The sequence below is a fragment of the Andrena cerasifolii genome, chromosome 1 (genome assembly GCF_050908995.1).
Source record: "Andrena cerasifolii isolate SP2316 chromosome 1, iyAndCera1_principal, whole genome shotgun sequence".
NCBI classification, from domain to species: Eukaryota; Metazoa; Arthropoda; class Insecta; order Hymenoptera; family Andrenidae; genus Andrena; species Andrena cerasifolii.
Genome location: NC_135118.1, coordinates 3,895,168 through 3,922,074, shown reverse-complemented (window position 1 = coordinate 3,922,074; position 26,907 = coordinate 3,895,168). Strand labels below are relative to the sequence as shown.

General features: G+C 41.0%; 3 protein-coding genes and 1 non-coding gene across 5 annotated transcripts; 2 read left to right on the top strand and 2 right to left on the bottom strand.

Annotated features, from left to right (window-relative positions):
- Positions 1–314: 314 nt before the first annotated feature.
- On the top strand, positions 315–6,902 carry Daxx (Daxx-like protein). Of its 2 annotated transcripts, XM_076807437.1 has the most exons (7): positions 315–735; positions 850–949; positions 3,610–3,764; positions 3,883–5,032; positions 5,107–5,595; positions 5,758–5,979; positions 6,074–6,902. In XM_076807437.1, exons 3-7 carry the CDS (start codon positions 3,705–3,707, stop codon positions 6,706–6,708), a joined length of 2,556 nt encoding a protein of 851 aa, XP_076663552.1. In that variant the 5' UTR covers positions 315–735; positions 850–949; positions 3,610–3,704; the 3' UTR covers positions 6,709–6,902. The 2 variants fall into 2 exon arrangements, with proteins under 2 accessions (XP_076663552.1, XP_076663545.1); XM_076807430.1 differs by lacking the exon at positions 850–949.
- Kfase (kynurenine formamidase) lies at positions 6,794–11,192 on the bottom strand. Its single transcript, XM_076807606.1, has 9 exons — positions 10,975–11,192; positions 10,735–10,775; positions 10,576–10,666; positions 10,404–10,505; positions 7,878–8,012; positions 7,723–7,801; positions 7,447–7,638; positions 7,201–7,336; positions 6,794–7,136 (listed from the first exon to the last, which is right to left on the bottom strand). Exons 2-9 carry the CDS (start codon positions 10,744–10,746, stop codon positions 6,999–7,001), a joined length of 885 nt encoding a protein of 294 aa, XP_076663721.1. The 5' UTR covers positions 10,747–10,775; positions 10,975–11,192; the 3' UTR covers positions 6,794–6,998.
- A 2,881-nt stretch (positions 11,193–14,073) lies between these two features.
- Positions 14,074–14,146, bottom strand: Trnar-acg (transfer RNA arginine (anticodon ACG)). The gene has a single exon. It is a non-coding gene; the product is annotated as a tRNA-Arg (tRNA).
- A 1,903-nt stretch (positions 14,147–16,049) lies between these two features.
- On the top strand, positions 16,050–20,841 carry Inx2 (innexin 2). The gene has a single exon (XM_076809317.1). The coding sequence runs from the start codon at positions 16,634–16,636 to the stop codon at positions 17,708–17,710; it is 1,077 nt and encodes a 358-aa protein (XP_076665432.1). The 5' UTR covers positions 16,050–16,633; the 3' UTR covers positions 17,711–20,841.
- The last annotated feature ends 6,066 nt before the right edge of the window (positions 20,842–26,907 follow it).

Sequence of the window (26,907 nt, the reverse complement as noted above, 5' to 3'; positions counted from 1 at the left end):
TGCAACGTCAAGAACTTCAAAGTCGATTTTCTTGAAAATTAAGCGCGATATGAAAAAAAGTTGCTCTTTCTTATCGACTTATAATAAGTAAATAAATCGAGAAAAAACAATACAATTTTTTGATATCGCGCTTCATTTTCGAGAAAATTGACTTTGAAATTCTTGACGATGCGTCCGGTCGCGTATAGGGAAACCTACCCTAATGAAACCCACGGGCGATTTGAACGTAAGTGGAATTCGCCCAGACACATCACAAGCGGCGCTGTAAAATGTCCCACTAATGCTATGACAGGCACCTATCTATAGTTATCTATAGTCCCGCTTGAGGCTCCGAGTCGTTATCTCCTGATATTTTTGTCAATTTCTGTCAATTCGAATTCGTTTGTGCTGATCTTCGAAACACGTTCACTTCAGCGCTCTATCAATGTCACGATTTATCTATATGTTTTTTAACTACCGCACCGTAATCTAATACAAAAGGGTTTTTTTTAAATATCGCTGTCCATCGAATCTCGATACCTCGATATCCTATACCTCTATTCACTTCACATTATACAATACAATATATAGTGGCGAGAATTGCGAGACGATTAGTTACGTTCAGTTACGTTCAAAATTTATCTTAGATGATATCTGTCAAGAAATAAGCAAATACAATTACAAAATATAGAGAAATGCATTAAAACCACACACCACGCTGTATTATGTTACAATTAAACAAGACCGTACTACTGGGTAAGCATGTTTCCTCCTCCTACTGTGGCAATTTGATCACCACCCGTTTCATGAAAATCATCTGAGAAGGACGCAGTAATCCTTTTTTAATCTTTTTAAATACCCTGCGCGTAGATAGTATCGATTTTCGATAGATTTTCGGGAACAAACGTTAGTTTCCCAGTAAAACTGGTACGTACGATGTAAACTCCGCGATATGTAATAATGGTGGCTCGTAAGTAGAACTTTATTTAGAATTGTATCATTCTTGTTAATGTCACAGTTAGTCATCTTCATTCACTGAAAAGTAAAATTTTCATATAAGTAACCAATATAGAGAAAGCAACTATTCTTCTGTATTTATCAAGTTTATCCTGTATCTGTTAAACGTCCAGTTTGTCTATAAATAAAGCGACATACAGTGAGTGTAAAAAGTATTCGTACAGGCACCAATATAAAGTAAAACTTTGTATATCCATGTCAGTAGTCAGTTTTAACGGAAAAAATATGATTAATACATATTCTTCGATGCTTGTAGAACAGATTTTGTATGAACAAAATTTTATTCCCATTAACAATTACAAAGATAATAACATAAACAGATAGACGTGCATAAACGGACGTGCGAAAAGTATTCGTACAGTTAAATAATAAAGAATTAGTAAACTATAGAAATAAACTAAATATTTAATGTTTTAATAGTTTGTCAGATTGCCTTTTGATTTTATAATAGCTTTGAGGCTCATCGTTATGGAATTCACTAAGTTGGATGTTATAGCAGGCTGTATTATACTTTACTCTTCTAGCAGCGAGGTTGTCAAACTTTCTTTAACACTATTCCTACCGACACTTCACGTATACCTATTCCTACCGCGACCGGTCGAATGACTGCACTTTAGCACAACTTATATTTTTTAATATAGAATGAAGATAATCGCCAATTTGACAGGGTAAAAATATAGTTTCTTTTATTCAGAAGTATATCGTGTACAAATGTATATTGGAGGAAAAGTCGTAAAGTTTAAAGGTGATTCAATTACATTGTATATAGGAAATTCTAATCGAAATTTTAAAAATGGTGATTTCACTGGTCATGGTAGGAATAGCGTTAAATGTAATATTATGATTACGTACTTTTTTGTCCAGGTAATACCATAGGGGCTCTATGGGATTGATGTGTGGTGATTATGGCTCCGTTTTCAAATATTTTGGTATGTTATATAAAACCCTCAGCCCAGTATTATATGCAGAATACTTTGGATTATTGTCATGGGTAAATATAAAATTGTCATTAATTCCCATTTTATTTGCACTCGCATGGATGCGCTTGTTCAGGATGTCAATATAAACTCTATGATTCATACTACCATCGATGAAATGTAGAGATTTCACTCCAACGGCACTCATACAGATGCAGCCAACTGCAGAACCCCCGTGGTATTTCATCGTAGGTCGTGAATTTACTTTTCTGAAGTTTGTATCCTTTTTTTTGTCCATACTGTGAAGTGTGTTTTGGACCCAAATATTTTGAATTCACTAACGCAAACAAATTCGAAATATTTGGGCCCAAAACACACTTCACAGCATGGAGAAAAAAGAATACAGAGTTCAGAAAAGAAAATTCACGACCTACGATGAAATACCGCGGGGGTTCTGCATTTGGCTGCAATTCACTGACGCAAACAAATTTGAAATATTTGGGCTCAAAACACACTTCACAGCATGGAGAAAAAAGAATACGGAGTTCAGAAAAGAAAAGTCAGGACCTACAATGAAATACCGTGGGGGTTCTGCATTTGGCTGGGTCTGTATGAGTGCAATAGAGTTTGTATTGACATCCTGAAGAAGCACATCCATGCTAGTGCAAATAAAATGGGACTTAATGACAATTTTATATTTACCCATGACAATGATCCAAAGCATTTTTTTTTTTTGAAAAAGTATTTATTGAAGGACATTACAAAGTTCTATCTTACAACTATAAGGCTTCAATAAATCTAGAAAAAACTGCCATTGTTTCACCTCTTATGACTATAAGAATGGTACGGGCTACTTGTTCAGAGTTCTGAAACTCGTAGCCACTCAGTCTTGTACTATTTTTGTTTCTACTACAGTCTAATAGTGCGGTAGCCCCATCTAGGTAACCATTTGTTGCACCATTAATGCAATGATTATATGGGGAAAAATGTCCAGAAAAACCCCTTGACCCAAAGCGTTCAGCATATAACACTGGGCAGAGAGTTTTATATAACACACCAAAATATTTTAAAACGGCGCCATAATCACCACATATCAATCCCATAGAGTACCTATGGAATCATCTGGACAAAAAAATATGTAATTATAATATTACATTTAAAGAAAGTTTGAAAACTGCGCTGCTTAAAGAGTAGAGTATAATACAGCCTGCTATAACATCCAATTTAGTAAATTCCATACCCAATAATAAGCTTCAAAGCTATTATAAAATCAACGGGCAATCTCACAAACTATTGAAACATTAAATATTTAATTTAATTCTATGGTTTATTAATTCTTTATTATTTAACTGTACGAATACTTTTCGTGCGTCCATTTCTGCACGTTTATCTGTTTTTGTTAATATCCTTGTAAATGTTAAGGGGAATAAAATTTTGTTCACACAAAATCTATTCTACAAGCATCGAAGAATATGTATTAATCATTTTTATTCCGTTAAAATTTATTACTGACATGGATGTACAAAGTTTTACTTTAAATTGGTCGCTGTACGAATACTTTTTATACTCACTGTACATTAAAGTCAACGGAAGGGACTGTTTTTAAGCAAATGTTGGCGCCCTATTGCACGCAGCGTAACGTACGCATTGGCATGTTTACAATGCAAGTAGGATTGAGTCGATTATTAATTTTCAGCATCTCAACAATCGAAGAAGTCTTACAGAATTCATCAACAGATATTTCTCGCTATCCAACGCGATTTAACTTTCGTTTAGTTAGATCTAACGAGTATGGAGAAGGATGAGGTCATCTGTATCTCGTCAGACGACGAAGAAAAGAGAACAGAACAGGTGTGTACATGCGTCTATCCAGTTATCTCATCCCGTAGCTTATAAATTCTCGATGGTTATTTACAAATATCGTAGTACCGATTACGAGCCGAAGAACGTGCATGTTGTTTTATTACAGACCGAAAGCAACAAGGAGCGCGTTTCTGTTATTAAGTCGCAAGACGATTCTGTTTCGCCTGTAAAAACGGAAGTTATTTCAGAGGAAACAGAAAGGAAGGAGACATGCGGGAAAAAGAGGAAAGTGTCAGAAATGAGCAGCGACGGTGACATTGGCCTTGAAAATAGTAAGAAAGTATTTGTGCTGGAAGAAGGAAGCAATGTCGAAGAGTCTAATACGAAGCAATGTGCGAACGAACTTTCAAGTAAGGAAGAGAGCAAAGAAAAAGTAATATTGAAGCCGAAATTGATTGTAAAAGAAAGGAAAACATTCTCGCCAGTGGGACAGGACATATTTCCGATGTTCATCAGTTTATGCTTGCAAAAGGATCGCTCCGAAGATATGAAAGCTATCGTTAACAAGTTGAAGAGGCGCTACGAGCAACTAGACGCAGCGTACGCCAATTCGGAGGCATTCATTAACTTTTTAAACGAGAAAAGGAACTGTATAACGAATAGTCAGGTGTACGTACATATCACAGACGTAATGAACGAAATGAAAAATCGCTGCATCGGTAAATCGACCCTGCTGTTAAACGGCAGAAATTACGCATCCAGCGCGAGCAAAACAATCGATAATTGTTCCAACGAAGCCATTGCGTCGTGTTCGAGTACAGAGCGTGTAACTGATAGTGACGATTTGAAAGAATCTAATGAAAATTACGAAGACGCACAGGAAGATAATCCTGTCTCTGAGAAAATTAAAAAGATAGAACGTGCGATGCTCCACTGTCAGAAGATTATCGTGAAACTGGAGGAATCGGAGCTAGATTTCGATGGCGAGAGTAATAGTAATTATATTAAATTAGAAAAGTACAAGTATCGAATGGTGGAGCTTTATAACAAGTATTGCGAGTACACGGGAGAGAACGCTGACGCAGAACGGCAATACTTAAGACCAAAGCATTTCAGTACAACTGGAATTGTTGCCGTGGATCATGCTATTACAAGCTTTATCAACTCCAAAATATCTAAGAGGAACAAACACAAAAAAATCGGTGCTTTCGCGCAGGCAATAATTTTTCCAGATTTCAGAGATATCCTGGAGTGCGTTAAGAAATGCAATGAACTACATGATTTAGATTTGGATACTAAGAAACAGCAACAAATCGGTGAGTAAATTAGAATTGTAAGCGAAGTTCGCGTGCCTCCGGATTCGATTAGTCGCAATTCCATTCTGTTCTAGCAAAGAAAGCATTTGCCGAATTAGGAGAATATTTACAACGCTCCCGGCGGAACGATTACTGGGACACGTTTTCATTATTTCTTGAGAATCAGGACGATGATCCCGCTTTAAAGAATCCAGAGCTGGCCGAGAAGTTAATTCAGAACAAAAGGGAGGGTGAAAAGCGATTGACGAATGTATTCCAGGAGTTTGTGAGGAAGCAGGAAGAAATGAAGGATGAAATTTGCGACTCGAAAACGTCGTCGGAGAATGAAGAAGACGAAGAGGATAGTATAGAGAACGAGGATGAGGACATCGATAATGAAAATGACACCAGCTTAGACGACATGAACCTGAGTATAGAGCAGGACGAGAACAGCACGGACGGAGGCAAGCCTTCTAAAGGCGGTAAAGACGGAACCGACGAACCCAGTTCGGATAAAACTGATCCGGACGTTATAGAGGTGGACGAAAAGTGTAAGATAAATGCGAGCGACAAATTAAAGGACGGTGACGATAATAATTTAAAGTCACCAAGTGACGATAATAATTTAAAGTCAACAAGTGACGATGATAATTTAAAGTCAAAAAGTGACGATAATAATTTAAAGTCAACAAGTGTCGATGATAATTTAAAGTCAACGAGTGTCGATAATAATTTAAAGTCAACAGGTGACGATAATAATTTAAAGTCAACAAGTGACGATAATAATGTAAGATCGAATAGCGCTGATGGCAGTACAAACATTCCTAATCCCAAGGATAATTCTAAGTCGGAATCGACAGAAAAAATGGATACAGCACCATTGCCTGATCCTTCACCCGATGCAATATTGCCTACAGAAGTAGATGAAAACACTGAGGTAGATAAAAGCCTCGTCGGTGAAGTAAAAGGTTAGTGTTCAAACATAATATCAATGAAAAAGACTTAATTGCCAAAGATATAAAAAGGCAGCATTTAGATTTTATATGTATATGTGTGTTGTAGAGAATGAACCTAATAATATCAATGACGAATCAGCGGATAATATACCATTAGAGAAAGAAAAGCCACTGCTACGAGTACGTTCATTTGCTAAACCTCCTACGACATGGGAGGATGTGCGAGAGAAAATAGATAAATCAAGCACAGGTGGAGGTACTTCAAAGACATTAAACAGTAGTGGGATCATAGACCTTACAGCAGAAGTACCAAATGAAACTCCTACACTTGCGCAATGCACAATTCAAATTGGCTCGAACGTACTTCCTCTCGTGAAAGGTAAATACAAAACGTTAGTGATACCAGCGGGCAAAAGTATAATTAATGTAAAGAACATTACGAACAATTATGTGAGGTTGAATCCGCGAGACATGGGTGCGAGTAATTTGATAAAATCGCAGAATGGTCGAATTATAACATCGATGCATCAAGCGGTAGATATAAACAGAGGACCTACGATTATGCGCTTACCAGCTACGGTGTCTACTAATCATCAAACCAATGCTAGCAATCAGGCGAAAAACGTACAGATAAAACACTTCAATAGGAAAATCATAGAAATTCCTCAAACTAACCGGACTGTATTATTAACGAAAAAGCAGGAAGAGACTGCACTGCAGCATCCGTCTAAGCCGAAATGACGCGAGCAAGAACTGGTAGTTGTTCATCTTGATCATTGTTACGCAAAACACTTACAAGGTGACAGATGACCAGTCTGCAGCAGGATAAACCGGAGTAGGATAAATGTATTCAGTTTTTTACAGTTTGTAATTTAACCTCAATGTATTGCTACACCGATATATGTTAAACTTAATAAATTTTATACGAACACCAACATATATATACGATTGTTATATATAGAATGTTATTTATAAATAGTTTTCGCCAAAGCTGCAGGTTTTCATATTATTTCTTCACTTCTTGGCCCTTACTAGTCGCGTAATATATTACTCAGCAACAGTTTTGTTAAAATGTATTCTGTATTCACCAGCCTCTCCGCTATATCGAAGTGATCGACATTTTCCCGGAGCAGAATATATTGAACATGGTCCACCATTTTAATAAGTTTCTAAAACAAAAAGAGACAGGAGACCAACAATCTACCTAGAAACAATGAAAACGATGATGGCTACCTGAGCACATTCTTGTGTCTCATTGATGAACACTGGAGAATCGGCTTCCCCGCAAGTTACAATAACTTTAAATCCCTCGATGGGTTTGTAATTTTTAGTGTCGATAGCGTTGAAACTATATGCCTCGATTTCATCTCTGAATCATATAAATATGAAAGTTACATTAACTTGTGTTATGATTTCCAAATACAGGCAGCTAATAAATCGATTCACTATGAATTCATGGGCACCTACGAAGAAACTTACTTTGTCAGCTGTAAATTGTCGTTGATAGTGGTACCGAGTAGGGGTTTCAAACTGTAAATACCGCTAAGTAGAACGACACCTTTTAGCAGTTTCAGGTAACCATATTCCATCATTTTGTCCAACCATAATTTATCGTATAAAAGGCTCACTGCTAAATGCGCCCCAGCGCTATGGCCAGCAACCCAGACGACCCTGCGTTCATTCGTTTAATTTAATAATTACATTGCAAATTAATCGAATCGACCTTCGTTTAAATACTGATTACACGCAGCGTACCGATTCCCGTTACTCGAGGCGGATTTCAGTATTTGCTCTATCACTGTTTTTATCTGTGACACTATGTCTCCAAGTCTGACTGAAATGCGGTGCATGAAATTAATTAGGATATTTTTGAGATTATCAAACGGGGATAGGAAGAGGGCGGAGTTTACCGTTAGGGCATAAATCGTAGCCAACTGTTATAACTTTGATCCCTTTGGCAACGAACACGGGCGCCGCAAACGCAGCCAGCTCTTTGCCGCCTTCTTGCCAATATCCGCCGTGAATAAATACGAGTACGGGAGCATCTGAAATTCAATTTATGCAAGCCTTGTATTAGCTTAGAAAATTAATATAAAACGAGATAAAATCGTATCTTGAAAGAAAAACCAGTAAGTGTAAAAGCAAAAGAGATCATAGATCTCGGCAAGAATTTCTATGTAGTTAAGGCAGACAATACTCACCATTTAAAGCTACTTTCTCGACTTTTATGTTTATGTACAGGTTAGGTGAGGACGGGTGGTACAATTTGGTGAAAAGTAATTTCTTATGCAAACAACAAATCGAAAATGTCGAATAATTTTGTTTGTGTATGAGTCTTCGTTTCCCGAAAATCGAGTTCGAAAATACGTCTAGTGTGCGCGCACGTGACTAAAAATCAACAGAAATTAAAGTGAAATAAACCCTCGTGTACAAATACGATGAAATTATAAAATACCTTTCCCCGAACGGGGCTTTCTTTTCAAAATATAATTGATTTGGAAGTGGTATGGACTTTTTTAGTCAAATGCACGCGAACTCGGTAGATTTTCAAAGTCGATAATCTCAAAGGTGAAGCCTGATTTGGAAAAAAATTATTCTACAATTTCGACTTATTTCTGAATTCATATCTTTCGCGATTTTACCATGTATACTGATAAATTCTGCTGACTTTTAATCAGGTGCGCGCATTCCAGACGAATTTGCATATAAAACAATTGCATTCCATATTTTTGATTTATTTTTGCGCAAGGAATTACTTTATTCTCGGTTATACCACCCGTCCAAACCCGTTCTGTATATCGTATACCCACTGCGTTCCACATAAGAGCGTACCAACGCCCCGACTGATTTGCGACCGATCTGCGCAGCTCCCTCGGATCTGACACACGCTATTGGTCGAAGCACTTTCGTGATTGGTCGTAGCACTTTCGTGATTGGTCGTAGCACTTTCTCTGCCGGTTTACTACCAATCAACAGTGTATCCCTGCGCGAAACGAGTACGCTCTAATGTGGAACGCAGTGTAATGATAACAATAATGCTGTACTAACAATAAGTCACATAGTACTCTGACGGAGTTTATTTGCGAACTTACGTTACCCGTGACATTTTCGTCTATTTTTATAAACACTACACGTCCTCAAATTCCTAAATTTTTTTTTAAAAAGCGGAAGCATGTATTCTTACAGAACTTTTTGCACTTAAAAGAGCAACATTTAAAGAACATTTTCTAATTTTAGAAAATATATAATAATAAAATAACCCACATCCAAGAATCCTTTTTAAAAATTTGCTTTTGCGGTGAGCACTGCCATTCGGAACCAGATTATCTAAAATCAAAAACAAAAAAGGTTTCTTTAATATATTAATGTATCCTCAGATTGATGGCGAGAATTTTCCGAAATATTAATTAAAAACAAAACGCTATTTAAAGTTGAAATCCTGATTTTTTCGTGCAAAAATCACGCGAAAAAAATCAGGATTTCAAATTTAAATAGCCGCCATTTTATTTTAAATTAATATTTCGGAAAATTCCCTCCGTCAGTCTGAGGATACTTAATATATTACCGAAATCATTTTTGTATTTTGATTTTAGATAATCTGGCACCGAAGCAGTGCTCACCGCGAAAGCAAATTTTTAAAAATGCTTCTTGGATGTCGGTTGTTACTTTATTATAAACGTAACTATTTTTCTACGAAAAAATTACCAAATGTTCTTTAAATGTTGCTCTTTTAAGCGCAAAAGTTTTGTAAAAATATATGCTTCCGCTGCTTAAGAAAACAATTCACAAATATTCGCCTCTTTTCGGCCGCCTGACCAGGTATAACCCCTTAAGACGCACGTCTAAAGTTCGCCTTGTTCCATCAAAATACGCAATAACTTTTCGAATACCCTGTAGTTCAGTACATCGTCCTGCAAACCAGGCCTGGGCAACTTGCGGCTCGCGAGCCTACATGCGACTTATTTCCCCACTTCTCAGCGACCCCCACCATATCCATTTGGGTCATTTGTATAAGTACATATGCATATTCGCCGTCATGCGAAATAAATCACAGTAGGAGGATATGGAGTGATTAATAGTGGGGGAACTGGTAGACTAGTAGTGGGGGTCGTGGAAGATGTTGCCCAGGCCTGCGGCAAACGATGTACAATCAATCTTCCGTATAGTGTGTCGCCCTGTATATTGTCTACCAGCGACTAATATTTTCTGCCTATAGTTGATGCCACGTTACGTGTTCGCCCCTTCACGCACAATATGGCACCGCCACAGAGGAAAGTATTAAACTTTATAATACGTACTTCGCCTGCGACGCCACGTCGAGCTAAAGGATTTCACTCGTAGATAATATTATCTCTAAGTAATTATCTAAATCTGTGACGGATCGAACTATTTACCATTATAAACTTAAAAGTAAAAAAATACATTTATACGCGCACATTTAGGTAGGTTAGTTCCGTATACATCGTATTTCGTCCGATCCGTAGCGCCGTACGGAATATCAAGTTCGCAATTAAGGGTTCTACGAGCGTCCCTCGTAACTGGAACAGACAAATAATTATCCCCTCTGTGAATTTTACAAAGTAAAAAATACCTGGAAACGTCATTCACCTTCTGCGGCGAGTTTTGAGTGCTGCAGCAGTATTTCCTCGTTTCCGTATCGTTTGCTCCACCAGCTGGGAGTATAGTTCTTTTCGTGATTCTGCACAGGAAAACGTATTAAAGATTTCTGATCCCTTAAAATCGGTGAACAATTAACGAGCAACGCACCGAAATAGACATTTTCGATGGATAAACGTGAGCACAATGATCTAAAATAAAGAAAATTAAACTTTAACGGTAAGCGCTCTGGGTAAGAGTAATAAGATTCTCTTCACTATCGGCAGGCCCATGAACTCTTGATAAACATTATTGCGAAACGTCAAGGAATGATTTTAAAACACCGTAAGATAAATCTAAACCCGCAGTGCCAGACGTAGCATTATAACCGCAAGATAATTTCACGTTTACTTTAAGTTCGATTCGTTCCTGTAAATCCCGTTGTCGGAAACAAATGACACTGGCGAACGTTCTCCTAGTTGCAGATCGCGCCACTGTTACGTACCGACTATACGGCGCGAATGACTACATGCCAGTTCCAGTACTCCGTGCCCTCGTTTATCGTGTTTTTTTAAGCAAACGTATAAATAACTAGAATGTAGCCTGCAGTACAATTTGCAGCTCGTGTAATCGCACACTTTCCAGCTTCAAAACCACGATACCTTGATTCACTCGACTTTTCGAAATCCATAAAGGAAACGTTTCAAATCTTACAAAAAAACTCCTTGCATTTCCCTTCGCGTGTTCGCATTATCGCCAGTAGGTAGGAGCGCTGTGTTATCAACAGTGAAAACTTACATCATAACACTATTGCAATCGTATGGCATGATTACATTATTATAAAACTGTACAGTTCCTGATAATATATTGCATAGCAAATATGTTTGTGATTGAGGAATAATTAAAATAAATAAATGATATTGTCAAGCATCGAACGTTAAAATGTTTCTGTGCGACTTGATAGGTGCCGGACACCGTGGAATGTTTTATAGGCGAGAAAGTTTTAAGATTCGATGGATCCGCTGGCAAAAGTGGATAAAGACGAAGTCGGGCCTCCGCTTGGTGGCACAAAGGATGAAATATATATCTGGTTCGAAATATACACATCCTATTGCAAGAGGGGAAGGCAGCAAGAGAATGGGCTGCGCGAGGGGCCGGCAGAGATTGAAAACCAGAAAAACCGGTCCCTTTCTTTCTTGACCCCACTCTTCCGAAACACACGCCATTCTCTATGGCGAAGTCACGGGTAGGCCCGTAGCAGCTGATGTATCGAGTATCGCGCCACGTCGACGCCTACCCGCAGACCGCAGGTAAGAGAAGCCTTTTCCAGTCAAAAATCCGACGGTTCGAGGGATATTTCGTTGTCAAGAGAGCTCTCGCAACTGCAAGTGGAGGGCCAATTAACCGAACCGGGAGGGGGCAGTCCCCGAATCGTAACTCTTCGTTCTTCATTAAAGGACGTCTCAGGTTCTCAACTAATACATAATTATTATGTACATAACAATATAATAATTGCGTATATAATTGTATTGCATACATAAGGTATATACAGATTGTATTCCCAGCCACGTACGATAAAAACATTTTTTGTTCTACTATCGAATGGAAGCTATATAATATTGACTCTGCTCCCTACCACTAACTACTAGATGCTTGATAATGCTGATAATAAACTGACTCCTGAAAAATGCACGATCGTTTGTGATAAATACAAATATAAATTTAAGATACAAAATGTGATGCCCTAACAATATTTATATATATATATAAATTTATATTGAAATTTATTTATTTTGAAATATCCCTCTTTTCCTGCACAAGGCAGTGGTCGGCTGAAAACTCTAATACTCGAAACTAGTATTGGGTTGCCTGGTTGGTCCTATCACAAATGACTACGATATCCGTTCACCGTTTTATCTACAACTCCCAATGAACACGGTAACAGCTCGATCTAATCGCCGATAAAATAGCAGTAACTTTACATAACAAATACATAAGGCCAGAATGATTTCGTCAATTTCGTATTCCTCGCAAGCATCCTTGCCTTGATAGCCCTTCTCAGTTTACACGTCGTTGCAACCGGTTCCCGGCCTGCATACTGGGTTAATTTATTTGACCCACCGACTACGCTCGCTTCCAATTAGTTTCCACGTTATTAAGTAGATGTCCTTTTATATACGCATCCCCTTAAGCGAAATTCAGAATTACTATTTATAGTACTATTCTGCCGCTAATCCCCCAGACGATATTCCTGCGAGTCATCCTCCGTCGTGGGCGTGAAACGCATTAACGAGGAATCACGATGGATATTCCCACGCGTGTCGGCATTCCTTTCCCAGCCCGCCTATAAACATCATCGAGTGGCTAAATAGCGAGAGAAAGTGCTGGCAAAGGGCGACTCGTGTACCTTTCGGGTCGGAACGGTCAACACGAGTCTACCTTTTCCCAGGTGTGAGATATTTTGACCGGCGATAAGAGCCGAGGCGTCCCTCGAGCGTCCCGGCCGCGGGACAAAAGATTCGCCGGCGAGCGGAGGGGCTCGAACGGCGCAGGACAGAGCACGCTTCGTTTTTGTTGATTTTCTAGAAGCACGGAGACGCGGTTAGGTTAGGATATTTTCGTTGGACAAAATATTCCCGCCTGTCGAACCTGTTTCTCCCTGTCCGCCCCTCCCACCCAACGGTGTGAACGATCCCTAAAAGTATGCATAGTCGCACGGTGAATGTGTGTCTTCTCGCGGGAAACGTGAGTAAGCGAGGCTGTTAGTCAGCGACTTGTGATTTCGAGCAACTTCAATTCTGGAAACACCACGATGCTAGTACATATGTACATACATACGCGTTCCTTTAATCGCGTTTAGACGCGATTCGTAGCGTTTACAATGACAGAACCTGCACCAATTTTGGAAGATCGAAATTTCAGAAATTTCATAATTTGTTTAAGCTCTCACATTTTAAGCCGGGAATCCACCGGGAAGCTAAGCTATGCTGTGCGATGCTATGTTTTAGCTTAGCTTTTGGTGGAAACGGTTCCATTAGAATGCATTGAAGATATTTTTTGTTTTAAACGTAGCATGACCCTTGTTTAGTTTAGACTTACGTGCTGTCAAACTCATTTATTAATTCCTTTTCATTTTCGATCGATACGAATGTTCGTAAGGATCCTAATTTCGGTATACCTATTAGTTGGAAAAAGTAGATATATAGCAAGGTCGTAAAATTAGTGGAGAATTTGAGGAAACAAGTTGAATGCCATCGAGCGTTGGCATAAGCGAACTGATAGAAATTCGAGACAGCAACCCGAAGCTTGAATTAGGACTTACGACTGCTACATTAATCGGTGCCATCGCTCGTTGATTTATTTTACGATCTCGCTATACCTCTTCCATCTACCGTACGAGAATGGCGTTAATTCAAAATATTTTCAACTTTTCATTATCGTAATTACCATGACGTAGGAACGCGAGGCTTCCGTAAAACAGTTGAAAAATTTAAAAGGAAAAAAATCACTCGATCCTGCCAGGATTCGAACCTGGAATCTTCTGATCCGTAGTCAGACGCGTTATCCGTTGCGCCACAGGACCGGCCTTGAGTCATTGTTTCAAGTTTCGTATGCATGGTATTGCATCCATAGATTCAATCTGTGACTGCTCGAAATGAAATAAATGTAACGAAACGTTAAGACTGGTATCGTCTGAGCGTGATCGCGCAGGAATTATCGGTGCGCTATACGATTACAGTCTGGCGTAATATTATGAAAGAATTAGTAAGCTGCCAGGGAGACAAGGATATTGATTTCCACAATGGTTTCTTTTTTAAGCACTTAATGTCTCCATTATTTCTCGAAGTTATCACTAGGAACAGGGATCTCGACTGAAGTACCTTGTGATGATGGAGGCAGGGAGACGCCGTGTTATTACATCATCAGAGATCCTCGATCTCAGATAAGAACATGATCCAGCGAAATTAATTAACCGGACGCTTTAAATAGATATGCAACGTCGGATAAATTTCTATTGATATATAATTGTAGAGCACGAAACGGATTCGAATGACGGCTCGTAATGTATCTGGCGTTGCAGATGTGTCGCGACTCGCGATACGAATAACACACGATGTGCAATCCAACGCCTTCGCCGGCGAGCGTATCGCGTTCCCAAAAATTCGTAGAGCTCGTACGAATGACTACAGTAACATTCTTGATAGCACGAATGATAGCTTTACCATAGATCTTCTATCGTAAATTTTCTCTTGCTCCGGGATTAGGCATTTTTATCTTTGTGATTTTATTTTATTTTATATTATATTATATTATTTTATTTTATTTTATGTTATTATTTTATATATATATATATATTTTATAACTTTCTCTTATTTTTATCTTTCTACGTAATAATGATAATAATTTTGTATCTCTGTACGCTAAAGGGTTTCCCTTAATAATAATAATAATAATAATAATAATAATAATAGCAGTGGTTTGAATTTCGTTATGCTTTCGTTTCTTTGGCGTATGATGCAAGTTTGTATTAGCGTTGCGGATTAATGGTGATCGATAAAAGGTAGCAATTATTTGGTAACGATGATTGCTGTCCACCGCAGTGTTAATCTAGAGCGGTGTGCAATTTCACGCGCAAAACGATACGCTAAGCTTGGCATTTGTAATACGAAACACGTGGCCTCTATAACGTATCGTGCAATGTTTCTCGTCTAACTTGCTTCGACCGCATTTTCTATGATCCCTCTTTCCAAGAGACATCAAAACCCATCTTTCTCATTTCAGCTGTGGGTCAGAATCGCAGCGGCAGCTAAATTGTCATTTAAATCGACAGTGTGCTTATAACGAAACCAGGATTAACTAATAGGGACCTTAATGAATATTGAGTAATACAGACCGAACCGATGAGAGGTTAGGTAAGTAAGTTACGATTCCATTGTCCCATCTCATAAAACATAACCCTAAACGCATGCCTCCCGTACGTTTCCTAATAAAAATCTAAATTTCACAATAGGATTAAAATCTTGATATGAAATCCTATCGTATACTAACTACTCGAAGTGTCGAAGAGGCACGGATAAACAATTATTCGACAGTGAAGGTAAGAGAGAAATCTACTTTTACAGAACACATTCACTTGGAACAATGCTAGTACGGTTGATAAAACTGTCTGAATTATTCGCCTCTTATTGGAGATGTCCATCGGAATAAAAATTTTGCCCATCACTGGCAGGACGACACAGAGAGAACTCGTGGATTTTGTGTTTCTGCGCATGCGTACGGAGCCCCAGCGATACCTGAACCGACGGTAGCCGAACCCCCTTTGCGCTCCCGGCGAAGCGACCCGAAGTTGCCTGTGATCCGTGGCCGACGGGGCGAAAAGTGGGGTTAGGTTCTTAGGTAGAGGGATTGTAGGAGACGAGTTTCCTCGGGTGGTGGTGGCGGCGGTGGTGGGGATAAGGGAATCTCGGTTGTGCAGCAGAAGCAAACGGTTGTATAGTTCTCCGTACCGTAGCGGGCTGGTGTGTACGACCTGGTAGCGAGACAGAGAGAGGGGCTGCGACAATTGGGCCGAGCGAGAGGAAGGGCAGTGAGCGACGCGGCAGCTGAACAGAGAGGGAAGAAAAAGGGGGAAAGAGAGCCACCGGTGGAACGGCATGTCCTCGCGTGCTCGTATCGTGCAGCGTTTCTGAGCGCAGCCATTACTACAGAGCCGCTCTCGGTGACGCTTGGCTGCGCTACGTTCGTGTTCGCGCGCGTAGTGATCGCGGAACGATCGGAACGGGACGCACGTGTTCTCGGGAATTCGGAACGGAAATCGGTGGTGAACAGGGAGAGAGAGAGTCTGCCTTGTAAACGAAGAAATATCGGTACATCCGTGTGGTCTCAGGGGTTATTCCGAAGGTTAGTTCTGTTGGTGTGCGCGATCCAGGGGCCCGTGAGACGCCTCTTGACGCGCGGCGTCACGTCGCGGCTACGGACATTCGTTAACCTTCTAAGTGTCCCATCCAAGCGGCCCTAGAAAGCCGTTGAATTTGAGTAAAAGGACTAGGGAAGAAGGAGGCTATCCACGATGTTCGACGTGTTCGGCTCGGTGAAGGGGCTGCTGAAGCTAGACGCAGTCTGCATCGACAACAATGTGTTTCGGTTGCACTACAAGGCGACCGTTATCATACTAATCGCGTTCTCGCTGCTGGTTACATCTAGGCAGTACATCGGGGACCCCATAGACTGCATCGTGGACGAGATACCGCTGCACGTGATGGACACGTACTGCTGGATCTACTCGACGTTCACGATCCCAGACAGGACCGGGATCGTCGGCAAGGACCTAGTGCAGCCCGGCGTGGCGTCCCACGTCGAGGGCGACGACGAGATCAAGTACCACAAGTACTACCAGTGGGTGTGCTTCACGCTGTTCTTCCAGGCGATACTGTTCTACGTGCCGCGGTACCTGTGGAAGACCTGGGAGGGCGGCAGGATCAAGATGCTGGTGCTGGACCTGAATTTCCCGGTGATGAGCGAGGAGTGCAAGACGGAGAGGAGGAAGCTGCTGGTCGACTACTTCACCACGAACATGCACACGCAGAACTTCTACGCGTTCCGGTTCTTCCTGTGCGAGGTGCTCAACTTCGTTAACGTGGTCGGCCAGATATACTTCATGGACTTCTTTCTGGACGGGGAGTTCACCACGTACGGCTCGGACGTGGTGAAGTTCACGGAGATGGAGCCGGAGGAGAGGATCGACCCGATGTCCCGGGTGTTCCCGAAGGTCACCAAGTGCACCTTCCACAAGTACGGTGCGTCCGGCACGGTGCAGAAGTTCGACGGGCTGTGCGTGCTGCCGTTGAACATTGTCAACGAGAAGATCTACGTGTTCCTCTGGTTCTGGTTCATCATCCTGTCCGTGCTGAGCGGGCTGACCCTGGCCTACCGTGCCGCAGTGGTAGCCGGCCCCAAGCTCCGCCTGGTGCTGCTGCGCGCGCGCTCGCGCCTCTCGCCCCAGGAGCACATCGAGACGATCGCCGAGATATGCCAGATCGGTGACTGGTTCGTTCTCTACCAGCTGGGAAAGAACATGGACCCGCTGGTGTATAAGCAGCTGGTCACGGACCTCGCCACCAAACTGCAGGGCAAAGAGCCTGTCTAGTTCTCGGTCACCTCGTTATCCTCTTTTCTTCTTCTTCCGCTTGTGTCTGCCTGATTCTGCATCCTGAACATGTACAGTGCGCTGCTTCGAAAATCGAGGGGCAATCTCGTGCGTCGACGGTGGCGCCCTCTGGCACGCGAATTCCACACTTATGGAATCGTTTAGGGACGGTCGCTACGCTATCGAAGAAGCTGTAGAAGAGTGTACCCGTCAGAAAATTAGCATTCTTTCTTTCTTTCTTCTTTTTTTTTTTAAATCGAAACTGCGAATATTCATTTCTTTTCGTATTCCTTTCGCCTCCTCGCGCTAGTACACGCTGCTACATCAAATAGCCTGTAGACCACAGAATGCCACCGTATACTCTGGTATGTAACCTCGCCCCTCCCCCGTCTTGCGATAATCTCGTGTTCCCCGGCATGAGATTCGAAAATTCGTACCGTGAGCCGTTATTCTTTCTTTATCTTTCTAATAAAAATATTCGACTTGAACGATACCTAGCGAGGAAAGAAGAATGTTGCCAACGATGCGCAAGGATTTATCACCGAGATATCGGGTGAAATAGAAGGGACGGGCAGCAAAGAAAATCGCTGCCTTTTATTTTTGTAACGCCCCGCGACTTTTTTAACGCAATAAAAAAAAATAAATAGAGAGAAAAAATTTCCCTTCTGATATCTCTCGATAAACCTAGCAGCATCTGCCTAAGCAACGACGAGGAGGCATCTGTGAGGGAGCTTAATATTAAATTGCTCTGAAATGAAAAACGATTGCAGAAACCTCTTCTCGTAGACTCTGATCGTGTGATAAAACGGAGATGGACGACGTTCCGATTTTCCTATATAGCCATTCCGATTTTCTGACGCATTCCCGTCGGCGTGTCTTCTCTTTTTTTGCAACTTGCATCGCTATTTACGAGTAGATCTCCGGCTGTTAACTTCGGCGATACGCGCGAAGGATCGAAGTCCCCTAAAGTTGGTACGCCGCACGGGCGTACCGTCTCGAGGAGCCCGACCTCTTTCTCTTCCCGCGACGGAGCCCCGAACGCGTCCGTTCTCCCACGGAACGTAATTTCCGCTGATTTACCAATTAATCCTCCCTTTTCCTCCAATAACATAGGCGTAGAAATACATTCTGTATATTGTAGACCGTCTTAAGAAATAGGAAATATAAATTTATTATATATATTATATATAGAGAGTATATAGAGTGAAATAATTGAAACAGATGGGAAAGAAGGGAGAGAGAGAGAGAGCGTAAGAGAGACAGGATGAATGAGACTGAGCGTAAATGAGAGAGAATAAGAGGGAAGAAGGTAAAATAAGTTTAGAACGCTATAAATTTCTCTTTGCTGAGTGCATTCTCACGTCTTTAACGCACAGTTAGTATGCACGTATCGAGGGACCAAGAAACAGAAAACGGAACATTGTCAATTACGAATAAGTCTCTTCTATTCGAACCCCAGGTATCGCGTCTTTGTACTTTTTATGTCGCGAAATTATTTCTGTCCGATGATACTTGCGATTACGGCCGCTATAGGCGTATAACCGTCCCGCGTGATTGTTCGATAAGGAGCGAAAAAAAAAAGAAGACGAGTTTGGAACAGATAAGATGTGAACGGTGAAATCGGCGATAAGACAAAGACGCTAAAAGGAAAGACAATAAAATGCGCTTAGGGGGTAAGAATTTAGACTAGAACGAAACGCGAACGCCATTATTATATTCGCAAGGGATCTATGCTCAAAGTAAGACTGCCAATTCAATCGAGACACTCCATGTATCATCGTGATTTCTTGTATTTTGTAACTACTTAGGATACCGTGAATAGAACGTAGAGCGAAACCTTTCTTTTGCCCCGATCACACTTGCGTTGTTTACCCTCCTCTCCCTGCTTCGCGCCATTTTGCATAGTAATCATAGACGATTCGTTCCTTGCCCCAATTTTCTCCCCACCCCCTTCTATTCCCCCCCCCCCTCCCATCTCTTTTTTTTGTTACAGTTTATATCATAATCGTAGTCGGTACGTAACGTTTAGCCTTCGGATCCAGGGACAACCCTCGATCGAGACGCCCCCAGGAAGCTTCGTTCGAACTACAGGCATCCACCGGAAATTTAGGAACCGAAGGACAGTGCCGCGTTAGGCCGGGGAACCACCGAGAAGCTAAGCTAAGCCATGCTGTGCAATGCTATGCTTTAGCTTAGCTTTTGGTGGAAACGGTTCCACAAGAATGTATCGAAGCTAATTTCTTTTTAAAGCGTAGCATCGCATAGCATAATTTAGCTCCCCGGTGGATTCCCGGCTTTAGTCGTAGTGTCTTTGGATGCCAGAATCGCATGTATCGCTCCCTTTGTTTCCTAACTATCGGACGTCCATTGTCGAAAAGCGTATCCTAAGGGCTATGAATTTTTAAAAAAAAAAAAAAAAATAAATAAGTTCGACGAGTGAAAGACGGAGCGAGAGAGAAAGTGCTTATATTTGTACGTATGCATATCAAGAATAATGGTAGCGAGACCGCAGTGTGCATCCGTAGATTGTTTTCTATCGGTGCATCGTTCTAATTAATTTCATTCTTTTCCACGCTGGACATAGGAGTAGCATATTATTATTATTGTTATAACACACGCGAATTTGTCGAGCATCGTGCACGTGGCTTGTGTACGTGCTTCCTCGCGGCTGTAGGAGCGATAAGAGATATCGAAGAGAAAAAGTATATATATATATATATATATATATATAGAAAATATATGTATGTATAATTGTAACGACCCAGCTAGCTGAGATTTGCTGGAATGAGTGATAATTAATTATTAGTTGTAACTATTTGCTGCGTTATTATTATTTTTTTTTTTTTTGCCCTGTATCGATAATCCTGTTCTTCTTTGCTCGTTGATACGCGCAGTTGCTATAAGAGGGAGGTGTTAGAAATAAATCTTCCGAATGATAAAAGTGCCGATAACGAACCGAACGCAGTATACGCGTATAATATAATTGATTTGCAAATTACGCTATCGTTCGCCATCATCATGCTTTCCCAACGACTGACAATACTGCCCCCGGAGTATATATCCTATATTTTCGTACGAACTATGTTCTTTATGAGGATATTCAATGATGAAATAAACATGTCAGCGAGTAACCCCGATCGTTTTCACGATTTTCCTTCTTTTTTTTTTCTTCCGCTGTCCACGACAACCTCGACTCCCCGAGAATTGCGTGTGAATTCGTCTTTGTGGGTGGTGGTGGGGGGGACTGCAGGACTTCGATGGCATCGGTCATAAGTAGATCCGTAACTCGTTCCGCACCGACACGCGTAAATCATAAACCAACTGTTTGCAATTCTTGGGGGAAAAAAGTGTCCTCCGTGCCTAAGGTCGATATTTTTAAGAATATTAATCTGACGTATAAAAACTTGAGCAAGGACACGGGGGGGGGGGTCGTTCATGGCCATTGGTCAGTCAATAGCGCCTCGCGGACCAATATGGCTGGAGCGATGTGCGCTCGTAGGTAACTCTCGAAACGTGTATTTCATTAAAAATTGTTTGCAGTAAAATTTTCCCTGTCGATGAAGATTATTCCCAAGGATCTTCAAAAAATTGCAAAATTCGGCAAGAGTTAAACAACCTATTGTGGACTATAATATCGTTGGTAACCCTGCGATTTCCATTCGTATGATGAAAAGAGTTGAAACTAATTTCTGCTGAATGCGAATCCAGTTTGCGGCTCAAAGAATTCCAGGAAAGGGAGGTATAGCATCTGCATGCGCAGTGTACTTTATTGCAAGAAATATTCGAGCTGTTCAGGTCTTTACACAGACAGAGGAGGTTTCGCATTCTTCGGTTAAAAAAGCAGGTGGAAATTGTGGAAAAAAAATTTTTTTCACGCGACGCTTCGCTTTTCAGAAAATCGATTCCGAAGTTACCGTGAGAACACATTTGTAACACTGGCGAGATCAGTGGCTCTTCGAGCGAACTATTATCGTGCTCGCATGGAAGATGCGTATATTATCTGCAACCGTACAATGCAAAGACCAAAGTCCTATCTACTTCGATGAATTACAAGAATTAAAACCGCACCTTATTATTTAGGCGTGAGAAATTGAAGTCTGCGGGGCAGAAGCGGTCATAAAATATGAGAACCTTCAACGTTAATGCACTCGAAGAACCTTCAACCTCAATTCACAGGTAACCGTGATAACATAAGCGATAAATTACTCTAATACGATCATACTGCATGTATGTGCGTCGCGGGGAAGTCGCGTTGAGAACCACTGGGGCGCTCGCGCTACAGCGCTAGCGCGCAGCCACTTTCAATCCCTTCTCCTTCGACCATAATGCCCCGAAAAGAGAACCGTTACTCCACAGTTTCGATTGATTTTTCAATGAGAAATCAGCCCACGGTGATTTTTACGACGAATCACAGCGTACTTCGTACATAATCCTACTGATCGCCAATTTTCTTATCGAATCAGTGACAACGGAACCGTCGCACCATTGGAATGTAGTGAAACGTTGTACTAGCAAACTTGGCCATAAAATGTCGTCGACACTGCTAACAGATTCTCGTTAAACACTAATAGGGTTAACTGTAACAGAGGTGACTAAGCCAGAGTTAGCGATAAACCTTGTATATTTCGAATACGACCTTACTGTGCTTAAAGCTGCACTTTTACGGTGGTTTGGTACATCGTTCAAATTGATCGGAAGAAATTAGAACTTTGAGGAGTTCTCCAGTTGGTTCTTTGGTTCTTTTCAATCACAGTAGGCATTTAAATCCTTGATATTTTAGAAGATGGGATTCGCTGTGATGTATATGATATCTTCGCGGTAGTTGAAATAAATTACGGACACGCAAAAGAATTCTGGTCGTCGCTAAGCTTTCATCTTCGTTCACTTCGACCAGGGCCGTTCCTAGCGGGGGTGCAGAAGGTGCCCCCGGACCCGGGCGGTCGCGGGCCGTTTATTATACGTAATTTTTTTATTAATAAGAATAATAATCGAAACTCTTTTCCATGATAACTGTTTGAGATTATGTATGTGTGGATATAAAAGTAAACGCTGCAAATTAAATTCTTAATTAAAGAATATTGAATTAATAAGGGCGGCAACATTGTTTTTGCACCTGAGCGGGCAAAACCCAGGGACGGCCCTGACTTCGGCCACATGTTGCAACGTCGGCACATTTCGTACCGACCTTTCTTGTCTGAAACCCTCAACCGACTTCCTGCGTGGTTGTTCGATAAGAAGCAAAAGAGAACTTGGAAAAAGATAAGATGCGGACGCGAAATTAAAAGGAAGGGCAATAAGAAGCCTTTAGTGACGAGAATCACTGAACAGAGAGAAACATGAACGCCATTATTATATTCCCAAGCGATCCAAGCCCAAAGTAAGGCTGTTAATTCAATCGGATATTCTTCCGAATGGCCCCAGTGGCCATTGGACCCTAAATCTAAAATTGTAGCTTCGGGTATTTATTAGTTTCCGAAATATTAATAAAAAATTATTGTTAATTTTTTTTCAAATTATTTTTTTATACGTTGCCCTTATGGTGGTCCATCCTGACCCCCCCCCAACCGTTCTACGGACAGCTTGGCGCGTTCCCCTTACCTCCGCATGCCCCTCAGGGGCCCAAAGGCATTCGTATTTAGCTGAAATTCAAAGCCAATTTTCTCGAAAACGAAGCACGATATTAAAAAATTGTATTTTATATTTTCGTCTTATTTTGGCCTGTGGACTCAGCCCCTTGAGTATTGACTATCAGTAGAGTAATAGGTATGCACCCTGTATAATAGGATGGATCTAATGTTCCTGATTTCTCGATATTTTTTGTTTCTCGAGAAATCAGAAATGAGATCATATTTCTTGAGAATTCTCGAGAAATTGAAAAAAATATTGCAAAAATGATATGTTTGGAATAATTTTGTTAATATTTATCAGAAACACAAGAAAACTTTAACTAAATGATTATTCCTGTCTAATTTATACAAAATTTGTGTAAATGAAAACATAGATATTTAATATAATTGGTAAATTTATTTATTTAATACAAAAGTCCACACACTCTTCCCTCAAGTCTCGTGTCGATCTGCCACTGCCCATACAGCACACTTCGTGGCGGCAACGTTGCAGGATGGTTGCAGTAACCTTGCATTGTTGCATGGTTGCAGCGCAATGTGGATGTAACGTTGCTGCGACGTTGCCGTGCAACATTGCACGGGGCGTAGGTACATAGAATTATTGCTGCATAGTTGCATCAATGTTGCGGTGCAATATTGCACGGCAACGTTCCTACAATATTTCTGCAACGTTTGGTAATGTTTCCACAATGTTACAGCAACGTTCCTACAATATTTCGGCAACGTTTGGTAACGTTTCCACAATGTTACAGCAACGTTCCTACAATATTTCTACAACGTTCCTACAATATTTTTGCAACGTTACGGCAACATTTGGTAACGTTTCCACAATGTTACAGCAACGTTGCGCCAGTATTGCGGCAACGTTCCTGCAATGTTGTTGCAACTACCATTTGAACTTAAAATATTTCCGTTGTTTGTAATCATACGAGAAAATGTCTAAGGATAACAATGTTTGCTTCAGAGAGACAATTATTCTGACAGAGACGATTTTTGTCTCAAGGTTATATTTTCCGAAATTTCAAGATCATCGATGTTTTTTTTTTAATGGAATGACGTATTTTCATTACTGTAACGTTATAGCCAATAAAAATACAAATTCAGCCACGTATAATATGTTGTCCTTTTTGTCTAGCAATCATTTTTTTCCTGAGACATATTCTCGTATCATTACAAACAACGGAGATATTTTAAGTTTAAATGTTAGGTGAGTCACCCTGTATATTTTAATGCCTAGAATGACACATGGTGGAAGTTGTAGTACATACCTACTAGTGTTACAAAACCCTAATGGAGTTTGTCAAAATGAGTCTTCGTTTTTGAATAATTTGAGTTTAAAGTTTTGCATGGTAGGAGTATAAGTTCGAATACGTTAGTATTCTTATCAATCAGTGGTTCTAGCTGCGGCCGTAATGTGTTCATCTACGACGCTATAGGTCGCCGGTTCGAATCCCCTTGGGGGAAAAGAATTTTCTTTGAGAAAAAGAAAAACACGAGCTTTATACTTCTATGATTCTGCACACATATATACATCGTTATTTATATGTTTGGCCCTACTGCCCGAAACGTTGCAGGAGGCGGACATAGAATTATTACTGCAACGTTGCGTGCAATGTTACTGCAACCTTGGGGCAACGTTGCGTGCAATGTTACTGCAACCTTGCGGCAACGTTGCGTGCAATGTTACTGCAACCTTGCGGCAACGTTGCGTGCAACATTGCAATCTTGCACTGCAACCATTCTGTGACTTTGCTGCAACGAGAGTGTGCTGTATGGGTGGGGCCATTCGGAAGTACAGCCGAAGAGAATATAAGAAAAATAGTAATTACAGTGTAAAAGACGAGAAGTACAGCTTTCCGTTACTATTAATCCTAACCTGAGAAAGAAAATAGTATCTAGAATACCTACACAGAGAACATCGGTCAATATGCAGGATGTTCCTAAAAAAAGGGAACCTATGATTCCAACGATAGGTTTGCAAATGCTCTATTTCCGAGGTATAGCGTTTGAAACTTCTTTAATTAAAGGAACTCTCCAAAATGACACTTTTAACCAACGACGTACGCTTCACAGTCAAATCACTAGATTATTTCGAACAGTTTGACAACCTTCTACAACACGGCTGCCGAGATATCTTCTTAACTCTCAACTGGCCTTCGATAGACAAGCTGCTTAATACCATATCCTCGAACAAAGTATTCCCTTCGATAAGAAATTTTGCAACGCTGTATGCGCATACCTCGGAAATAGAGCACTTGCGGATCTGCGTTTAGAAAATGCTTCTTCATCACTACGACGACTACAATACACTCATAAAGCTGGCCCACTTAATTTAGGAACACCCTGTGTATCATATATCCCTACATATAGTAATGCATACAGTCCCAGTCATAAGTATTAAGCCACTTACTCTATGCAATAATTCTGAGGAGCGTTGCAAACTTATCTTAAAACTCTTGGTAGCTATTTGGTATTTTAAATTAAACCCAGAAAACAGAAGCAGTGAAAAGTGTTGAATTTCTGCCGATTCTGTATTACGTTCCGCGCAAATAGAAACGACAGGTGCCTTAATGCTTATGTACAGCGTTGTATCTGTTCATACATATGCATGCAGATCGCGAGTACAAGGTGGAAAGACACTTCTTTTTCTGCCTCGTTTATTTCTGTCCCGCTGCAACTTCTTCTGCCTGCTTCCCAGCATGGTAACTTAAACGATTCAAGCCATGCCCCAATTTTCCTCCCACCCTTCTGCTCGTTTCTTCTTATCTCGTTTCTGCACAGTTCAGATCGCAATCGTCGACGATGCGTGTCATCCGATCCCCGGGACCAGCGACGCAGCGCTGACTCGTCTCATAGCGACCTTTTACTATGAAACTGTCAACCGACGACCCTGCACGATTCCCACCAATGCGCCGGCGGAATTTATTATAATCGCGTAACGACCAGTCGGTCGCAGCGGTTCCTTGCACGCGCCTCTGCGCCGATTAGAGATTAACGATCAGTGGAAACGGGCCTCGACGCTCGTTTGCGCGCTCGAGGTCCATTCAATTTCGGATCCCTCTGCTCGCCGTGCATCCTGGGGACACGGGGCAAGATTATTCTCGTTTTGCCGGTTAGCAACTGCACCGTGAAACCCAGCCTTAAGGGGGATCACCGCGGTGCCGCGTCGGAAAGTAAGGCCAACTTTGTACTATGTTTCTGAGCCCACTGGCATGTACGTACGTAGGTACATGCATATCTGCATTCATTGCTGGGATTTAGGAATTTTGTTGAAAGTTTGAAGATTATTAAAGAAGGGAACTTTACGTCAGGTTATTTGTGGTTTAAGTTGAGCTGTTGAAGAAAAAGCTGTTCGCTGGCTGTCAGGAACGGCAGGACCCCTCGAAATCTAATTAATTGATTAAATATAACTGTTACCAGTGCGTGATAAGGTGTGTTGCTTATCGTTTGAACGCTTATTTATCAAGATTGCGAAATAATTGCGTATTTATAATAAAACGGTGCTATGTGAAATTGAAAGTTTCATTTTATGACATGAAATTTCTCAGTTTCTTTTAGGGGGTTGTGCCT

Excerpts from the sequence above, each read along its gene's own strand:
- Daxx (XM_076807430.1), top strand. The coding sequence starts at position 3,705 with ATGGAGAAGGATGAGGTCATCTGTATCTCGTCAGACGACGAAGAAAAG. Across the intron at positions 3,765-3,882 it reads AAGAAAAGAGAACAGAACAG|ACCGAAAGCAACAAGGAGCG; the intron begins GTGTGTACATGC and ends GTTTTATTACAG. Across the intron at positions 5,596-5,757 it reads GAGCGACAAATTAAAGGACG|GTGACGATAATAATTTAAAG; the intron begins GTGACGATAATA and ends TAAAGTCAACAG.
- Kfase (XM_076807606.1), bottom strand. Across the intron at positions 10,506-10,575 it reads CTCAAAACTCGCCGCAGAAG|TTACGAGGGACGCTCGTAGA; the intron begins GTGAATGACGTT and ends TGTCTGTTCCAG. Across the intron at positions 7,137-7,200 it reads AGACACAAGAATGTGCTCAG|AAACTTATTAAAATGGTGGA; the intron begins GTAGCCATCATC and ends TTTTTGTTTTAG.
- Inx2 (XM_076809317.1), top strand. The coding sequence starts at position 16,634 with ATGTTCGACGTGTTCGGCTCGGTGAAGGGGCTGCTGAAGCTAGACGCA.